The 19359-nt window shown below is 37.0% G+C and overlaps 2 protein-coding genes across 6 annotated transcripts in view; both read left to right on the top strand.

The window, feature by feature from the left end:
* Positions 1–1006: 1006 nt before the first annotated feature.
* Positions 1007–10067, top strand: LOC127969430 (carboxypeptidase N catalytic chain). Its single transcript, XM_052571365.1, has 9 exons — positions 1007–1345; positions 3293–3489; positions 4150–4305; positions 6566–6742; positions 7226–7337; positions 8611–8750; positions 9167–9266; positions 9346–9464; positions 9549–10067. The coding sequence occupies exons 1-9, from the start codon at positions 1111–1113 to the stop codon at positions 9663–9665; spliced, it is 1353 nt and encodes a 450-aa protein (XP_052427325.1). The 5' UTR covers positions 1007–1110; the 3' UTR covers positions 9666–10067.
* A 2858-nt stretch (positions 10068–12925) lies between these two features.
* Positions 12926–19359, top strand: part of LOC127969429 (dynamin-binding protein) — a 48858-nt gene continuing 42424 nt past the window's right edge. Inside the window, exon 1 of one of the 5 annotated variants that reach the window (XM_052571360.1) lies at positions 12926–13082. The gene's annotated coding sequence lies outside the window, so the exon portion shown is untranslated. Of the gene's footprint in view, positions 13291–19359 lie in introns of all 5 variants that reach the window. The other 4 variants (XM_052571361.1, XM_052571359.1, XM_052571362.1 and 1 more) reach the window with 4 other exon arrangements.

The raw sequence follows: 19359 nt of genomic DNA, 5'->3' as shown, positions 1-19359 counted from the left end.
GTTTGGGCAAAACTGCGGAAAAACTGCATAAAAAGTGCGGGTGTCGAACCCTCTCACCGTGAAAAGTGTGGGTGTTAAAACCCCCACATCCCCCACGGGTGCGATGCCCCTGCACAGAACACACACATATTATTCTAACAAAAACTTTTATTTTGTATGCAATTAATCGTGATTCTTTGTTTGACAGCACTACAGGATATGTATATGCACAGGGTGCAAAATCAAAATGTTGTGTGTGTGTGTATAAGAAATGTGCATTTTGATTCCAGGTCGACTTTTAAGCCAAATGGCTGGTTTAGTAAAAGTAATAGTATTGAATAGGGACACAGACACATGGGCAGTTGATTAAACATCCTGCTTGTGTGGTTGATGCAATAGGTGTTACATTTCCATCGGTGGTGCTATTGAGAATAGAGATAAATTCAGTAACAAAGCAACCTACTCACATGCAGGTTTTAGTGAGTGTGACTGACAGCAGCTCCTGGGGTTTATAGTAGAGGTGACTGGGGGAGAGGGCCTCAGGGGGCCAGTTCCACAACCCTCATTCGAAACCTTTGGTCCCCCATGGTCTGTTTTCCCAGAATGCCCTGTAGTAGCTCTAACCTCTCGGCTCCGAGTGTGTTTACTTTAAGTTAATGAATGAGCTAGTGTTGGACTGAAAGTGGGTGAATAAATGCTAATCACATCCCTTTCCCCCAAAATAAAGCCTCCATTTCGCCCCTTTCCTGTTTGCTTTTATTCCCCTTTAGTGAAATCACCAGAAAGCATACTTTTAAAAGCTAGACAGACCACAGGTCAGGAATGAAATGCTCAACTAGCGCTGCCAGAAAAACACGAGACGGGGAGGTTTAGTGTGCGAGAAGCGTAACGCCAAAGTTGAGGTGTCATATGTGATGTCGAACTCTCACTTCTCTAACAATGCCAATTGAGTAAACACACACAAATGGTACGAGTGAGGGAATCGAGAGAGAAAGGAGGGGCCGTCCTTACTTGCTTTTCTAAGCGGGAGTGAGAGGAGGTCCAGAGGGAGGAGGCAAACGGGGAGAGCAGGATCAAGAAAGAGAGTGAGGGAAAAGAAGTGGCGCTCTGTTTGCAGAGCAGTCTGGGACCATGCTGTCAGGCAGCTCTCTGATCTGGATTGGGGCGCTGCTTCTGGGGCTCGAGGCTTCGCTGACCAGGGCGTCAGACTTCCAGCACCATGGTTATGAGGAGATGGTAAGGGCTCTTTTTGCCGTCCAAAGTGATTGCCCCTACATCACTCGCATCTACAGCATCGGTCGCAGCATAGAGGGACGGCACCTATATGTCCTGGAGTTCAGTGATAACCCTGGCATCCATGAAGCATGTGAGTCTTTTCTTTACTTTTGTACCAAGGCATTAAATTCCTCACCCATATATAGCTCAAGCAAACTCTATAGCATGGTCTTATTCTTATAAGCTGTAGGGCTGCCAGAACCGATTGGTGAAGTAATAATTTGGGTTTGATTACATAATTTGGCTGTTTGCTGAGAACAGCACTTAACAGAATAGTTGATGCAAAGCTTTGGCCGGATATTCACTGGGTTGTCTGGCCAGCCAATGTTGACCGTCAACTTGATTTATCTCGTTGCTCCTCAAACACTCGCATACGGTAAATTGCATGCAGGAATGGACAGTAATGGGTTTAAGGGGGGAGTACGTGCCTGGAGATGTGGTGAGTGTTATATGTAACTGTTGCAGGCTGGAGCAAACATCAGTCTTATCATTGATCTAAAACAAGAACATTCCCACAGGATAGACTCTTTAATAGCTCAATTGTTTCTTCTAGAAACGGAGAGCAAATGGACACTTCTGCTTCTTCTCAGAAGATTCTATTGAGAACAAGACCTTGTTAATCTTGCATGTGTCTCTTCTAGAGTTCCAGAGGAGAGCCATCTCTCGAACTATTCTCAGATTGACCAAAGTTTGGAATCAAAAGTCTTAACATAATCTTAAACAATTTCTGATCAAACTCTCAAAGAAACCAAATTATCTGACTATTCTATTTATATAATTTTTTTTTATGTCGACGGTTGCACTTATTTTCACAAATTCTTAGAAGACTCATCTGACACTGCATAAAAGATATCTCAGAACTCCAATATCTGAAAATGCAACTGCTGCATTATTTTTTTTTTTCTTTTTGTTCTTGCCTCTAGACCTGTGCCTTTGTTCACTCAAATTTAAAACACATTCCACGCTCAGCTACTGGAAGTAGTTAAGATCCATCAACAAAAGGAGTTAATGAATCAGCTTACGAAAGCAAATGAATCTTTGCCATCAGATGTAAAGATCTGCTTCTCTTGGCAATATGAGTACAAAGGTAAAACCTCTGAGAGAATTGCAGGATGTATACATGTTCCTCACAGAGTACAAAAACAGGAACCGGTACAGCAGAGTGGGCAAAGTCGTTGTGACCTGACCCTTTAGATCCCAAAAAATGTTTGCGCTTCATGCATTCATGTCAAGGTCACTCGTTTAGTGAATCTTTGAGCAGAGGCACAGCACTGTTAATTGAATTATTTGATGATTAATGGGAAGACTGTCATGAGTTTGCCTGCACACAGTGGCTAATTAGATTTGCGATCACTCACTTCCGCATCAAAAAAGAACAAGATGAAATCTGCTGGTACTTGTTAGAAGAGATAATGGTGAATAATGAGCTGACAACTGGCTGTGAGACAGGAATTTCGATGAGAGTGGCCTGCTGCGCTGTTAAACACTCAGAAAGCTTTTGTGGGAGGAAAATTATGAATTTGAATTCATTCATATTTGATACTAGCATTTATGGTGTCATTTACTCAAACACTTGCACATTGTAGAATAATTCTGTCAATATTCTGCCATTACTTACTCACTCTCATGTCGTTCCATACTTTTTGTGAATAAGTAAGGTCTTTTCCTCATATAAAAGTCATGTCTTAAAAAACAAAACATAAGAATGTAATGTTTCAGTTGCATGAACTACTCTATGGTGCTTTCTGGAGACCATATCTCCAGTTGCTTTAGGTTTATAAAAAAAGTCAATTTCTTGTGTTGCGTTCCACCAAAAGAAGTCATACAGGTTTGGAACAAAAAAAAAAAATTATGACAAACACTCTTTATATTTTTAGTAGGCAACACATTGTTTGTTGTGCACTCAATTTATGGCATTGTTGCTTCTGAACTGCTTCATATGCATGCACAGAACTTGTTTGCTTTCATGCTATTCACGGATGTGACCCTATGACCTCATGACTTCCTGACTGGTGGTCAACTGACCTGTGTTTTTTAGTGGAGCCCGAATTCAAGTACGTGGGGAACATGCATGGGAACGAGGTGCTCGGCAAGGAGCTGCTCATCTACTTGGCCCAGTTCCTGTGCGAGGAATACCGGGCAGGAAACGAGCGAATCACGCACCTCATCCATGACACACGGATCCACATCCTTCCTTCGATGAACCCGGATGGATATGAGGTTGCAGCCAGGCAGGTATACAGCCCTTAGTAGCTAATCTACATTGAAAAACAAATGTACTAAAAATGGCACATGGTGAGACGGGACCATGCATATGTATACACTTATTTATTTAGTATGGCAGCTGTGGCGTGGGAGTGTTGTAAGTCTCTAATGGCACCCAGTTTGTTATGAAGGAATCAGCCATATCCCATAGTGCATTGCTGACTTTCTTCTGAGACTAATTACACCAGAAGAACTCACAAAAATAACATCCAAACTTAAAACAATGCTCACAAAAATACACACAAAGTTTGTTTTTTTCTTGAACAAAGCATCCATACACCTACTGTACAACATTCACACATCTAGAATGTAAAATTACAGTAATACAGACTCCTCCTTGATCTCAGAGGCTAATTATATGTCCAGCAGTAAATGGTGGTTGAATGTGGCCACACACACCCAGTTATCAAGCGTCTCACCAGACATGAACTAGCAGAGAAAAACCACCTCGGCATCAGACAGGATTTTTTTAAACATCGTCTAGCTCGCTTACGCAATACACACAAGCACAAAAAAACACTTCCGGTATAAGTTTCAAACCTGACATATTGAGAATGTTAAAAGGTAATATCTCTCCCCAAAGGTTACTTAGAGGATAGGAAATTATTTTTCTTTTCTTTTGATTTACAGGGTCCAGAGTTCAACGGCTACTTAGTGGGACGTGGAAACGCAAAGGAGGTGGACCTGAACCGCAACTTCCCAGACCTGAATGGTCTTATGTATTACTACGAGAAGCACAACGGCCAAAACCACCACCTGCCACTGCCTGACAACTGGGAACAACAGGTGGGCATCAGTCAGTGTCACATTCACTGCTATTGCATGAGTGGGAGAGACCAGTCAATGAATTTAGTCATAGAGCTTGTGTAGCAATTTGAAAGTGTGGAAAGATGTTTAGACAATGTAAGATACACTTTGCAAGAGTTACTAACACAATGTTTTTTATATATTAAAGGACATATGCTAACCATTTATGTACACTACTGGTCAAAAATGTGTGGTCAGTGTGATTTTATTTTTATTTTCGTAAAATTTTTATATTATATAATAAATATTATATAATATTATAAAATATTATATATATATATATATATATATATATATATATATATATATATATATATAATATTTTTATCATTAAAAAGATAGTAAATAATACTTTTTTAAATATAGAAATTAATACTTTTATTCAGCAAGAATGCGTAAAATTGATTAAAAATGACAGAAAATGTTAAAAAGTTTATATTTCAAATGAATCCTGTTCTTTTGAATGATGTTCTATTGATCAATATATAGCAGCACAACTGATTTCAACGTAATACTATAACCAAATAAGTTATTTTTAGTGAGTAAAGAAACATACAGCACAACCAGTGTAGTCTGATTCATGAGTCACATGACATTTATAAGACCGTTTTTTTAGGGAATCAAAAACCCAAAGTACGGACAGTTTAGTCTGATTGCAAAAATGAATAAAGGGTTCTTTAGAAACAATTGCATTTGAATAAATATTAATTCTGTCTTTTTCTATACTGTTCATTGAAAATATAGGCAAAAAAGGAATAATTATTGGAACTAAAATCTTTGAGAGGCAGCAGAATTTTTTAATTATTGCCTTATATCAACCATATTATCAGACCATATTATCAGACATATCATTCCACAGACAAAATCTGTAGAACGAGACTAAGAAAAAATGTATAAAGATCTCAAATTATCCCAAATGTTTGCTAATTAAATGAGTAATGTGTAGAACTTTGTGAAAGACTGGGAATGAATCCCAGATTCAGTTATCTGTGGATCATTCTGCTCATGGCTTGGGTGTTGCTATCATAATAGCAACTTTCTTTTATATGTTTCCATGGGGTAACTTCTTTTAATTGCCCTAACAATTTACATGCACACAGAAAAATCACTGTTACAATCTGAAGTAAAATACAGGATAAAGCCAGTATCCTGCATTGCGAAGAAAAACTTTTTTGTTTTTACAGTTGGGCAGCAGAATTAAGCTCTCCATTAGTCTGTCAGTAACCTACCCAGCTCTCGTTCTGCTATCTATCAACCGCCAACAGGTCCACCTTTCACAAAACAGAGAGCTTTGGCCTTTCTAAATGACTTTTTTAGCCTGCAATGCTGTTAATCTTCATGAGCTCTGGATATTTTGGTAAGCCTTTCACAACTTGCTGAGTAATATAAAGTCTGGGAGGATCCATGCTATCCATCATGACTTAAGAATGTTACAAAGAAAATCTTGTGGTTCAGTGGAAACAGAAGCATTTGACTTCTAGCACAAATTGGTTCTCAAATATGCTTATTTGAAATATAGTACAGAATTTGAGTTTATGTAATAATTGCCAGACTTTTGGAGCCCATCAGAATTATACAAACCATTTAAACCGCTCTTTCCAGGAACAGCTCTTTATTTTCCTCAGTCTAGAATGAGAACTCCAGCTTTGGAGAAGTAAGTATGTTCACTGGCTGCCAGACATCCCTCAGGACAACAACAGAAGAACTGTAGTTGGAGGATTACGACACGTTCCAATCATTTCTCTTTGAGTCAAGAGCTGTCACTCTCACATCAAACCCCGCTCGTGACCCTCTGACCTCAGCGTGGGCTTCACACTACACAGAGCTAAGCAGGGAGAAAAAACATCTGTGAGTTCACAGCATGAAACCAGACTCCTCAATGACAGCTGAAGCCAAAGGGACCCTTGGATGTTTATACTGTATATACAGATCCATGCATAATAAATACAACGTCTCCTAAAAACTGGATCAATACCCAGCAGCCATCTCTAAGGACCTGGCCAGACTGATTTTACTTAATACAACAGGGCCAGTTGAATGTTTAGTATCCCTTCAACTCTTGTGGGATACATTACCACAGGATATCAGATTTCTCAGATAGCAGCTTTGAATGAATATTCCAGAATGCTGTGTCATGGCACAAAAACTTCAAAAAAAGCTTCAAATAATGCATACAGCATGCACGTTTTCTAATCTTTTTTATTTTTATTTTTTTTTTCTGTATTCTTACTTCTTGCAGGTTGAGCCGGAGACCTTAGCGGTGATAAAATGGATGCAAAATTACAACTTTGTTCTGTCGGCTAACCTCCACGGTGGTGCTGTAGTTGCTAACTACCCCTTTGATAAGTCTCGCGAACCCCGAATAAGAGGCAAAACATCATACTCGGCTTCCCCCGATGATAAAATATTCAAAAAGGTAAGCTGTTGTTGTTTTTTTCTTTGTAAAAACTTTAAATATCCAGAAGCAGTTCAGAAAAGCAGCGCATTTATACGTTCATTTTCTTTCAAAAGTGTAATCACTGTAATTCTGTGGCACTATCAAACCATTTCAGAGGCAACACTCAATCAGTGGTGTGTTATCTGGGGTTATCTGTTAGCTTAACCGATGGCAAATGGAGGGAGTGTTTGTGAAACCTGTTTGAAATCAGTCATTATTTTTGCAACTCCATTTCATGGTGCTGGTTTAGGATGTCTTATCAGCTCCCAGAAATACCAGCCAAATTAGATCAATTTAGACAAACAGCCCAGCTTAGACCGTTTTAAGATGTTTGTTTGTTTTCCAGCGGAGTAATTGCACAGAAATCATACACTTTAACTAATAAAGAGTGGGTTGTTGTTTTTCCCCGATTTTCTGGTGAATATTTACAGATTTTTGTGTTTATGCACTATGTGTGAATAGCTGGCAAAGACATACTCCTACGCCCACAGCTGGATGCATAAGGGCTGGAACTGCGGCGATTACTTTGATGAAGGAATCACAAATGGAGCCAGCTGGTACTCTCTGTCTAAGGGTGGGTTATATACCACAGTTCTCGTTCAATTACTTCAATGAGGCTTGTGGTTTTGTCTCATCTAGAGGCCTTGTAATTTAGCTGAAATTTGGGAATTACAGGCACTTTTATCTTAAAAGAAACAAGATTGTTTTCTAGTTTAGAACTGTATGCCAGTCATGATATCATTTCTTCTTGGGGCAATATTCCAATTGATTTTAAAATGAATTTATAGGGAGCAGTTTTCTTTCCTTTTTACATCAAAAAGGTCATATTATAAAACTTAAATGAATATTAAAGGAAACAAACTTTTGGATAAGAAAAAAGCATGAGCATGATCATATTTTGTGTACACAGTGGAGGTTTTTTTGTATATGATCGTGATCGATTTTCTATAAAATATAAATTTAGTAGCATAATACAAATATTATGAAATATTTGATTTAAAAAATAGTGAATACTTAAGATATGTGCATCTTTTTCATATTTTGTAGCATTTTTGACTCCAACACTGGTTAATTTCTAACCCTGGCCAACACTGAACAATGTTATGTATATTTAATGTGTGATTTAAAGGGATACTCCACCCCAAAATGAAAATTTTGTAATAAATCACTTACCCCCATGTCGTTCCAAACCCGTAAAAGCTTCATTCGTCTTCAGAAAACAATTTAAGATATTTTGGATGGAAACTTGGAGGCTTGTGACTGTCCCACTTACTGCCAAGCAAGTTGTCAAGGTCCAGAAAAGTATGAAAGATATTGTCAGAATAGTCCATCTGCCATCAGTAGTTCAACCGTAATATGAAGTGACGAGAATACTTGGTATTCTCTCCACATCACTCAATCTGCCTTCGCTCTTCTGTGTCAGCCGCACCACAAGGATGCGCTGTTTTCTTCCTTGTGGCACGGCTGCACAGAAGAGCGTAGGCAGTTTGAGTGATGTGGAGAGACACAGAGGAGACTTTTAACCAAGGAATTGTTCAATAAAGTCATTATTTTTGTTTTATTAATGTACCAAATGTATTCTCATCACTTCATAACTTTACGGTGGAAATTGCCGATAGACTATTTTGATTATGCTTTTCATACTTTTCTGGACCTTGACAGTGTAATATACTTGGCAGTCTATGGGACAGTCACAAGCCTCCTGGTTTTCATCCAAAATATCTTCAATTGTGTTCCGAAGACGAACTAAGCTTTTACGGGTTTGGAATGACATGGGGTAGAAAGTGAAAATCATTTTGGGGGTGGAGTATCCCTTTAAGACGAATTATTGCTCAATGTCTCTGAAGGGATGCAGGACTTCAACTACCTCTACACAAACTGCTTTGAGATTACTCTGGAGCTCAGCTGTGATAAGTTTCCTCCAGTGACGGCTCTTGCCAGTGAGTGGCTGGCCAACAGAGAGGCTTTGGTGTCCTACATGGAGCAGGTGAGGTACTCCTCTTCTCACATTTGACTGTTTCACTGCTCTAGCCTCAGCTCTGTCCGCCTGTAATGAAACAAGTAGAAGTTCAGACTCCATTTCTGCATTCAAACCATTGAACAAATTGAGAAAGAGCCTTGTATTCAAAAGCAAACAAGAAGGAGGCCAGTATTCTAGCAAATACAAGTAAGAAGGACAAATTGGTTCTCCATGGCACTAACAGGTAATGAACCTGTCCCTAGATACTTATAATGTGAAACTGATATAGTGCTGCAGGGGTCTTGTTGTGAGTTCAAGTAACTCTACACCTCTCAGCAGCACATTTAAAGTAATGGATGGAATCGGTTTACCACTTTGAGTGCAGTGCCTGACCACAACCGAAAGCTAAATTGACACACACTGGACTGTCTCCTGTCCTCCAGGTGCACCATGGGATTAAAGGCATGGTCTATGATGAGAACAACAACCCAATTAGCAGTGCCGTGATCTCTGTGGCTAGCATAAACCATGATATCACCAGCGGTAAGAGTTGTTCTACATTTAAAAGCTGATTTTGTAGAGAGCTTTAATACTTCATTTAATGTATCTAATGCTGTTTCAGGAACGGATGGAGACTATTTCCGTCTGCTCTTGCCGGGTACCTACACAGTGACCGCTTCTGCACTAGGTTACCAACCTTGCACCAAAACCGTAACAGTGGGACCGGCTGAAGCTGTACAGGTGATTAACAACATCAAAAATACACTATTCACTACTGACTTTTTTTCAGTAAGAGACTAAGATTTTTTTGGTTCTTCTTTACAGTTGGATTTCTATTTGAAAGTTCAACCAAAAGGGTCAAACTTGACCGTTAAACCATATCCCAACAAGAAAGGTTCACCAACAGCTAAAATTCCTCCAACCAACCTTGGTCCAAGATAAAGAGAAAGAAGTACATAGACAAAACAAGTCGTTGCTTTTTAAACCGAAGAACAATGAAGGGAAACATGGACACTCACTGTGTGCACACAAACCTCACTTTACTATGTCATGTAGATTATCTGTTGTTTGTATAAATGCATAAAAGTGTTTTCATTGTGAAATCCATATATTGCTCTCATGTTCTTGTGGAGCTTAAATATATATGTTTTCTTATGACTTGGATTATAAAGGAATCAGGAAAAAGTAGGTAAAATACTGTAAACAGACGTTTCTCTTTCTATGAGAAATTAATCAAAGATTAATGGAGGCATTTAGATGGACTAAATTGGAAATTGTTTGATCAGTATAAGGTTAATTATCTCATGTGGATAATAATAAAAAATAAACATTTTATCAAATATACTACGGTTGGTCTTTTTATCTACTCTTTGGACAATTAGTTTTTAGGAATATGAACATGTTTACTGTAATGGGCATGTGTGTATATTTAAAAAAAATGTATTTAAATTTTCATTAAGATTCTCAATACACACTGTAATTTAAAAAAAAAAGTCTAAGGCATATACATTTTCTTCACATGATCTTTAAATTTGAATGTGTTTCATTAAACAAGGCATATTTTAGTTCACCATTTTCATGCAAAGTACAAATATATTGAAATGATCCATGTACTTCCTAAACTCTAATTTGAAGTGAATACTATTAAACAGTTCAGGTGAAGTTCTTTGCTTAAATTTGAACAGCAATAAGGTTAATTAAGCATCTGCTAACTTGAGCACATCCCTGTCTAAAAATCACATAAAAGACACTAGTACTTTTTCTACAGCTATGCAAGGTGCCGATTGGCAGACTCATTCATAGACTGAGCAACTATCCTATGAATAATATGAAAGCATATACTTTTAGGTGGATGGATGGATAAATAGATGTGTTTATTCAAAAAAAATTAAGCTACACATCTACATTCATCTTGGATATGCAAGCTCTTGTTGAGAAGCTTGCATAAAGTGTTTTAAATCAGCTATCATTTGTGTTTTCCAATGAATATACTGTATTCAATGCATATTAAAAAAATCTTTCTTATTAAATCCTAAACTGTAAGCATATTTATGTTTACTGGAGCTACAGGAACACTAGGGGTCAGTGCTGTAGTGGTTCGGTCAGGCCACTGCCAGTACTCTGCTGAAAAGTGTTGAATACACCAAAAAACATAGTAACAAAAGAGGTGGAGCTAAAATTCACTTCAGATAATTTTTACTCTAATTTCCAGTTTCAACAGGAAAAACATCGAAATAAAGAAAATGTGCTCATCAAACAATTTCTTTTAAAACCTGCATCTTACAAAACTATAACTTGATATTTTAATACTAAAAAATGTACTTTTTAGAATTCAGTATGATCTTCTTGAATGGTGCAGAACAAGCAGTTCAACAACAACAAGACAGACTGAATATGTATAATAACTGATCATTCTGCGTTTTAATTGTGCGGTGAATGTTTCAATAAACTGGTTCATCAAAAATATATTTGCTTTAGATGCAAATATTTATGTTAAGTGATATTTTCCTGTGTTCTTCCTGGTTATCAACAGAATAACAGTGCCCCCTGAATAACAGGAAAAAGGAAAATGTACTGTTGCGCACATGGATTAGAAGTCTCTGCAGCTGGAAAATATGAGCAACTCTTCATCTCTCATAACCAAGAATAATTATGTTTGGAGAGCTGTGCCGTCAATGAGATTAAAAATAAAGGAAATTTTATGTTAAAAAAAGTGTGCCAGGAAAATGATGATTCATACCAACTGTAAGTGGTTTGCTTCAAATCAGAAGATCAACAATCTGTCATTAACAGTCCATGAACAAACTGTCCGAACAATTACAAAATGAAGTGACAGGATTTCATTGTACATGAGAATGCTTCAGTGACACAAAGTTCATGAATACATCAACAAGAATGAATGGCAACAAAAAGCTCAAGCTCACATGGTCTTTCTCAATGAAAATGTCACAGTAGGAAAGGACAACAGAAGCTTTTCATGCTTCCAGGATATGACAGATCTGGCATTTTCTCATAGATGCTATAGACATGTTGTGTCAGAGCGGCTTATAACACAGAGCTGAATACGACAATGAAACCCACACAGCAACTTTTACTCTCTGCCTTCACTCTAGTCTAGTGTATGCCCACTTGGCTTGAGATTTGCAACTGAATTTATAAGGGAATCCGAGTCAAGTGACTGGTATTGGTGATGACTGGATTGTGCAAAGAATGATGTGTGTGTTATTTAGAGGTTAAAATCTGACATAACTATTCTGCACTACCTCACAAACAAAGGCCTCACAGACAGCTTCCTTTTATTGTTTCTATATATAAGGAAGTCATGGTTAATGCAGACAGAGCAAAAATAACCTTACTTCTGGCAGTGTCTTAAAACATTATGTTCCCTTGTTGCAATAATACTGACAATGATGAGTCTACACAAAGCAATAAAGTGGTCCCTTTCTCAGAAAGCCTTGAAACCATAATCAAAACAGCATTAGCCTCTGTATCTGAACACATTTTTTTTTTTTTTTGTTATATCATGGTCATATGAAACGTTTTATCTCTACTTTTTTCATGCCTTTTGTCAAATACCCATATCCCCAGGCATGGTCAATCACATTTTTTTTAAATTACATAATAAATTTACATATTATAAAATATACATAAACAATTTCTATATTTGTGAAAATAATTTTCCCCAAACAAAAGTCATTTACAATGCAACAAGCAATTTTGCCCCATTAAAGTGTTTCCAAGTTTCAAGTGTATTTGTTGATTTTTACCAAATAACTTACTTAGAAATTACAAAAATTATCATGTGGGGCATGTATGTCCACTATTAGTAGAAAATAACTATTTTTTTTGTTATTTTTAAGTTTTTGTCCGTGTGAAAAGTGCGTTTTAAGTATTTTAGTTTTTTCTTTTTCTAAAAGTCTACATGCCATGAGTTCCCAGAGATGAACAAATACTTATAATCTTTTGTTCTTTTAAAAAAAAATTAAAATCACAAATACTGTAACATAATGTACCAAACCGTTTGACTTCACGTTGCCTTTATATGACGTAGTGTCACTACAGAACAGTGAAATAAAATATCATGATATCCATATGTTTCAGATTACAGACTGTAATGTCACTGGACTATTTCCCTCATTTCAAAACGCCGAGGAGTCAACAGACACGTAATACCTTGTGTTATTAGGAATTTCCTTCAGGCATGTTGAAGGCAGCCCTGCGCTCGGGGGTGGTGTGTTGATGTTGATGTCAGCATGGAGGGAGTCGAGGATCAGCCTGCTGCTGCTGGGACTAACATTGGGATGACAGCTGATCCCGCCGTGGTGTAGATGACCATCGGGATCGGATCAACTGCAACGTGTGAGCCAAGTAATGACAGGCGGGAGAAACGCATGTTGCCTTCATCTGATGTTTGATTCCTAAGCAACGTTGAACGATACAAAGTTAATGGAAAAAATGGAAACGATCACGAGCATAGCGTTATTGAACGTTCCCTTGCTGTCCGTTTTCAGTTGAGCCTTTTCAGCAACGCAGTCTAATCGCATTGAGGGCATTTGTGATCACACAGGTAAATGAAACCTTGAATTTAATCCTGTATGAAGCTCATGGTCTTGTACTGGTTTTAATTGTAGCCTCGGACACATCCTGAACTGAAAATAAACCGCGAAATGGTTCAGTTATAACATTGTGTCTTTTGTTATACTGCTGTATTTTGCATAAATAAGGGTGCTGAGAGAATTTTGTGGCATATATATGTCCAGCATCGACTAGCATTCACATATATTTACTTTTTTCCATTATAAAACACGATGATCTGTTAGTGTTGTAGATTTCGATTCTTTTTTAGTGATTCGAATCTTCTGAATTGATTTCGTTCTGTTGCTCGTTCGTCAGATCACACTTTTGTCTTCAGTCTCTTTTGTGTTTTATAAGTGAGTCACTAATTGAATCTTCGCTCTAACCGACTCGTTAAAAGTTATCAAAGAGCTTAGAGTTATAAGCAAAACTTTGAGTAGGTTCAGTTATTAGTTCAGGAAGTCAATTCAGTGAGCTAAGTATACAAAAATAAAAAGGAAAATCTTAAACCATCTTTAGATATATTGCTGGTTTACGATGGTGGTCTCACATCCTGGCCAGGCTGAAGGTAATCTGGTTTTATGGGTCTTAATTGGTTGACAACACAGTCTCCTGACCAGCTGAAATAGCTAAAATCAGCAAACAGACAGACCGGATTAAGCTTGGAGGCCAGCAAACCAGCTTAGAGACGGATGTGATTTTAAGCAGGGCTAGGTGTACTTACATTTGCAGGAAAGCATGAATCATTTATTCAAATGTAGTGAGTGGCTCTGTGGCAACTATGGTAAACCGTAAATATCCATATCAGTCAAACTGAACAGTAACAGTATGTTTTGAAGGACCACAACCCAATTGAAACGGCATGTAGATTTGATGATCTTGTCACCTGTCAAATAGCAACTGTTCAGTCAGTTGTCTCTCTTGCTGTGAGAGCAGTAGTGTGTCAGACTTTGGGACACCATTCATTCACCTAAATCAAACTATGTGTGCTATTCATCAGCGCAGAATACACTTGTATAGGTGTTGGCCAGCGTAACGGTGCTGTATTTACCAAAAGATTAACGGAATGCTCTCTATTTGTCTGTTTTGAAACCCGATGTACTCAAACATTGTTGTGTTGTTTGTCATTCAGACCTCACTCATACAGTTAGTACCTGTGAAACCGGTTTAGGCCTTTTTCTTTAGAGCTATCAGTAGACGATGAGGTTAAAAATATACTTTAACAAGACAAGCAGGATACAAAACTGACATGCTTTTTTTTTATTTCTCACCTTTGACTCACTGTGGGCCAGCATCGTCAGATACAAAAATAATGTTTCAGTTATTTACTATTGTATTTAAAAATAAGTGTTGACAGACATTTGTCAGTGAAAAAAATGAAGACTACTGGACTGGTTTCAAACTGGTATTAAGCTAAATGTATTGAACTATTATCATTACAATGCAGAAACATAAAATAAAACACAAACAAAGTCTTATACTGCAGTCAAAATAACCATATTTTTCATATCACACAGAAATTAAATGCTGTACCCATTTTCCTGGTATCGCAAGCTGTTAATTGGACCTAGAATGGCATGCAAAATATTTTTAAATATTATTACATACAAAAAAATAGTGTAACTTTACAAAAAAAATTGCTATATATGATTAGAAAATAATATTATATATACAATGTTATATACATAACATTTTAGTTATAAAGAAAAATAATAAATAGAGAAAGTGTTTTACTGTCAGCGCTTCTTTGAATATATTTTAATACATTATATTTAAAATAACCCATTAGTGTTTAGGTGTTGATGTAGAGAACTACGTGTAGACTACGTTCCTTGTTGCATGTGCAGAGTATGAATTATTAATTTTGACAGCAGTGGTATTCCTTGTCTATGCTTGTCATTGGAGCCATGTTATATTGATATTATAAGAAGAAGCTTGTATATGAAACATGACAGCAGCTAATGCATTAATGCACTGCAGCTGTCTTGCAAAACATCACCTGCCTCTCAAAATTGTATTTGTGATTTTACAGAGGCCGCTGTTGACCTGCCTCCATTACAAGATGTAATTTTGATTAGATTCGCTGTAGAGTGCAGGTTATGTTCATAACATGTAGAGACGTCATTACAATGTAGCCCAAAGAAAAGAAATTTGGGAACATTCCTGGCATTCTTTTCCAGCCACAACTGACACTGGAAAAATGACATCTTAATTCATCAGGGAATAGAGATCTGGCATTGTCTGTATGAGAGAGCATTATTATCCCTTGAGACTCTTTGACTCAACAGTAAGCTTACATTGCATCTCTCAGCCCATATACTGTAATTGATATCAGTTTGTTTTGTCATGTGCACCATTCAGATTCAGTGGATACTACTATTCGTGCAACAACTGATGGCTGCCATTTGTCTAGAACACCAGCTGTGTTCTTGGGACCTTGTTTTGCTCGTATTGCACATGGATCTAAATGGCACCTCTCTCAATGAGTCAGTTCCTTTGTGTTGTCTAAATGACAAAGTCAGTCAAAACAGTATTGCATGTGGTAAATTGTTAAGTTGTGTTTTGGTCTCTATAGAGTTGTTTCAGTTTGCTAAACAAAATTTTCAGAAAACTTTACAGTTACAAATTCTGTTGATTCCTATTGGTGTTCATCATGATGGAAACTTGGGTTTAAAAATGGGTTTAAAATGCTATCATCATTAGATAATGTTTCATTTGTTATTTAAAAATATAACAAATAAAGTAAACATTAAAGTAATTACAGAATATGCGCAGATTAATGGAAACAGTGAGCATCTTTATGCCCTCACAGTTCTCAAAAATAGGCTGTATGGCATCAGAATATTTTTATATGTATAAAGAGTCAAATCATTAATCAAAATCAAATTTCATTTCATAGCAAACATAATAAAATAATTCTAAATTAGCAAAATCGTTCCGAAGACCTACAGTATGACCCGTGAATAAAATGGAATCAAATTTTAATTCGAATTAAATCCAATCTAATTGAGGAATAGAAATAGACAAAATATTGAATCAAATTAAAAACATGTTGAATATCATTGCAAATAGAATCAAATAATTCTATCAAAGCTAGGCTATATATATATACATACATAAATACATACGAAATATATAAATATATCAAATATATAAAATATATACATAATAAATAATAATTTGGCTTTCAGATATATTGCAAATACGGAACACATTTGATCTTGTGTCGAATGAGAGACCCAACGTTGGTTTCAGTTTTGTTTTAGCCTAAATCAATTTGTTTTGGCTTGTTGTTAATATTGCTATAGCTTCTTATATTTTTAATTCTTGTTCTTTTCTATATACTGTTAATTGAAAGGATTGTTGTGGAGTAAGGGGATCTAAAATGGCCTAACTATGTTTACAGTGTTTATTATAATGTTTGTAAAAAATAAATTTTGCAGATGCATTATATATAATTAGATTGATTTTGAATGAGATCAGAAACCTGTGAATTAAAATTAATCTTAATTAATCAGGAAATATAATTGTTTTCTGTTTGCATAAAGCATTATTGAATTGAAAACTTGTAAATCAAACTGGGGTGCATTTCCCAAAATCATCGTAAGCTAACTATGGTCATTAGTTCCATTGAACTCTGTTGGTAATGAAGGAACTTGTGATCATACTTGCTTTTTGGGAAACGCACTCTAAAGCTGTTCGCTGTTTATCCAAGGTTCACACACCTTTGGCCAACTAAACATCTTTTATACTTCTGAGTATTTTTTTATTTATGTCAGACGATGGCCTAGTCACCATGTAAAGTAATACTAGTTTCAGATCCTTATTTCACTAATGCAAATTGCTCTGAACCTCATAAACGGTCACAGGAACCATCGCTGTTCTAAAAGGGGCTTCCTCGCGGTATTTTGAGGTGTTTCACATTCTCATAGATAATTATTTGATAGTGTTGTCTTTGTTTTTCTTGAATGTTTTGCAAATCATTTGAGCTTCTTCAAGCCTCAGCGGTAGGCCGTAGTCCAGTAACCTCATTAGATATGATAGCCTCATTCTTTAGAAGATTGTTTTCTACATAGCCTGTAAATACAGAATAGCCCCTCAAGGTTGTGTTTTTGGGGGAAGTGTGTCTGGGAGAATGTGACTTTCATTTCAGAAAGTCCTATCTCACACAGGCTTGTGAGTGAACCTCTTGGTCTCCACAGTAACCGTGTCCATCTGGGTTGTGCTTCTCAAGACAGTGTTTGTACAGGGAAAGTTCCCCATGTACGGTCTCTTGTGAACCATGGATTTCCCCATAAAATTCCATTCGGACCTGCCAAAGATACACCTCCCATCCTCTTTTTTGAGAAGCCAGCCTAGAAACATTGCACCCAGAGAAAGCAGTGGAATGAGGAAGTGTGGGTGCTCTGAGAAGTAAAGTACGAGCGAGAGCGTTTATAGATAGAGAAAGCTTTAGCTCTGCTGTCTTAAATTACTTAGAAGTAAAGCAGAAGCTTTGTCATTTAAGTTACGTTCTTCAGTAGAAGACTGAAGTTGAAGTCATAATCTTCTCCTTAGTGGGCTATTACCACTGTGAAAAAGTCGCTTAGTCATTGTGTTCAACTCGAGGAGAACCAAATCAGATTCAAAACAAATGATTCATATAGTTTTGTAAACTATATCACCCATTTCCTAAAAATAGTGCTACTTCGATTATGTCAAAGCGTCCTGAATTAAAACTTAAATTATGTCTGTTCAGCTTTTGTATGACGTCACAAGAATATACAGTACAGGTATCTTATGGGCCAGTTTTATGATATTATTATTTTCATGGTGCTTTTTTTATGCTTGAAAGCTTTATTCGTGTTCATTGCGATTGCATGGAAAAGAGCAGTCTTGAATGATGTCATTTTTTGAGCTACTTCTTTAATTTAGAGAATAGAATCATTGTAGAACTAACGGAGGATTTGATCAAGTCTTCGCCTTGAAAGAGTCTGTTGTCTTACATTGTGTCTCATAATTATGTGACTATTGATGTTGAATTGAATTGATGTTTTAGTGTCTCAAAAGCCTTGTAAGCGACTTTTAGTAGGTACTGTTATACCAAAAACCCTTTCTATTAAGTGACTGACAGTTAGTTTCGCACACAGCCCACATCCTGTAATAGATTTCCTCTTTCATCGGAGTTGTATTAGCCTTATTGCTTCTTGTTGTTATAAGATTACTTCCCCCAACCCTGATCCTTTCAAAATCTATTGCATTTTCTCCCATGCTGAGACAGTTTGAGTTAATCTAGAATGATCCTCATTTAGGGCTGTTTTGAAATGAATGCATTTAAATGCATGCAACACACACGTGCCTGACTGTGGACACACACAATGCCAGTGCTGTAAACACCCAACAGTAATATAAAAAGCAGCAGACCTGTGCCACAATATGGAAGCTTCCAGCCCTGAATGTGTGTTGCAATAGCAGAAAAGGGCAGGGCACGACCCACCTCCCCATATAACTCCCCCCTATTGTTTGCATGAAATCGGACCTGTTTAATAAATAAAAGCAGTTCCAGAGAGGGAACACTGCAGGAGAACCGGAAAAAGAGGAAAGGGATGGTTAGAGTTTTTAAGGGAGTGTCTTGGATCAGGAGAGGGATGAGGAAGACGGTTGACGTGTATATAAAAAAAAAAAGGATGTTTTATTTAGACTCCATCCAGGGTTGGATCACTTCTATTCATGACAGTGAATCATACAGAAAGCGAAAGGACAGAGACGTCCATGCTTTATCCGAGTTTGGAAAGGGATATGTAGGATATTTATGTACACTTAAAATGTTTATTCCTGTACACCAGGACAGAGACCGATATGTGAGTGGGCTTTAGCTGGTGTTTTAAACTGTACCCTTACTATATTTCATGCAACAGGTTTCCAGCACCACAAAGAAACCTGTATGAGCAAAAATTATGGCGTATTTAATTTGTTTCCACTGATGTCTTTAAACACTTTTCAGCTTCAACTCTCCACATTACCCTAAAAACCTCCACATTACCCTAAAAACCTTAGCATAACAGTACAATTTGAAACATCA

The sequence above is a fragment of the Carassius gibelio genome, chromosome B12 (genome assembly GCF_023724105.1).
Source record: "Carassius gibelio isolate Cgi1373 ecotype wild population from Czech Republic chromosome B12, carGib1.2-hapl.c, whole genome shotgun sequence".
Classification (NCBI taxonomy): Eukaryota; Metazoa; Chordata; class Actinopteri; order Cypriniformes; family Cyprinidae; genus Carassius; species Carassius gibelio.
Note: the sequence above shows the minus strand (reverse complement) of the source record. Positions and strands in the feature narration are given on the sequence as shown.

What these genes read in the sequence shown, in the direction of transcription:
- LOC127969430 (XM_052571365.1), top strand. Translation starts at nt 1,111, where the DNA reads ATGCTGTCAGGCAGCTCTCTGATCTGGATTGGGGCGCTGCTTCTGGGG. An exon ending in ATGAGGTTGCAGCCAGGCAG is followed by an intron (nt 3,490 to 4,149) that starts GTATACAGCCCT and finishes TTTGATTTACAG; the next exon opens with GGTCCAGAGTTCAACGGCTA. An exon ending in TGGTGTCCTACATGGAGCAG is followed by an intron (nt 8,751 to 9,166) that starts GTGAGGTACTCC and finishes CCTGTCCTCCAG; the next exon opens with GTGCACCATGGGATTAAAGG.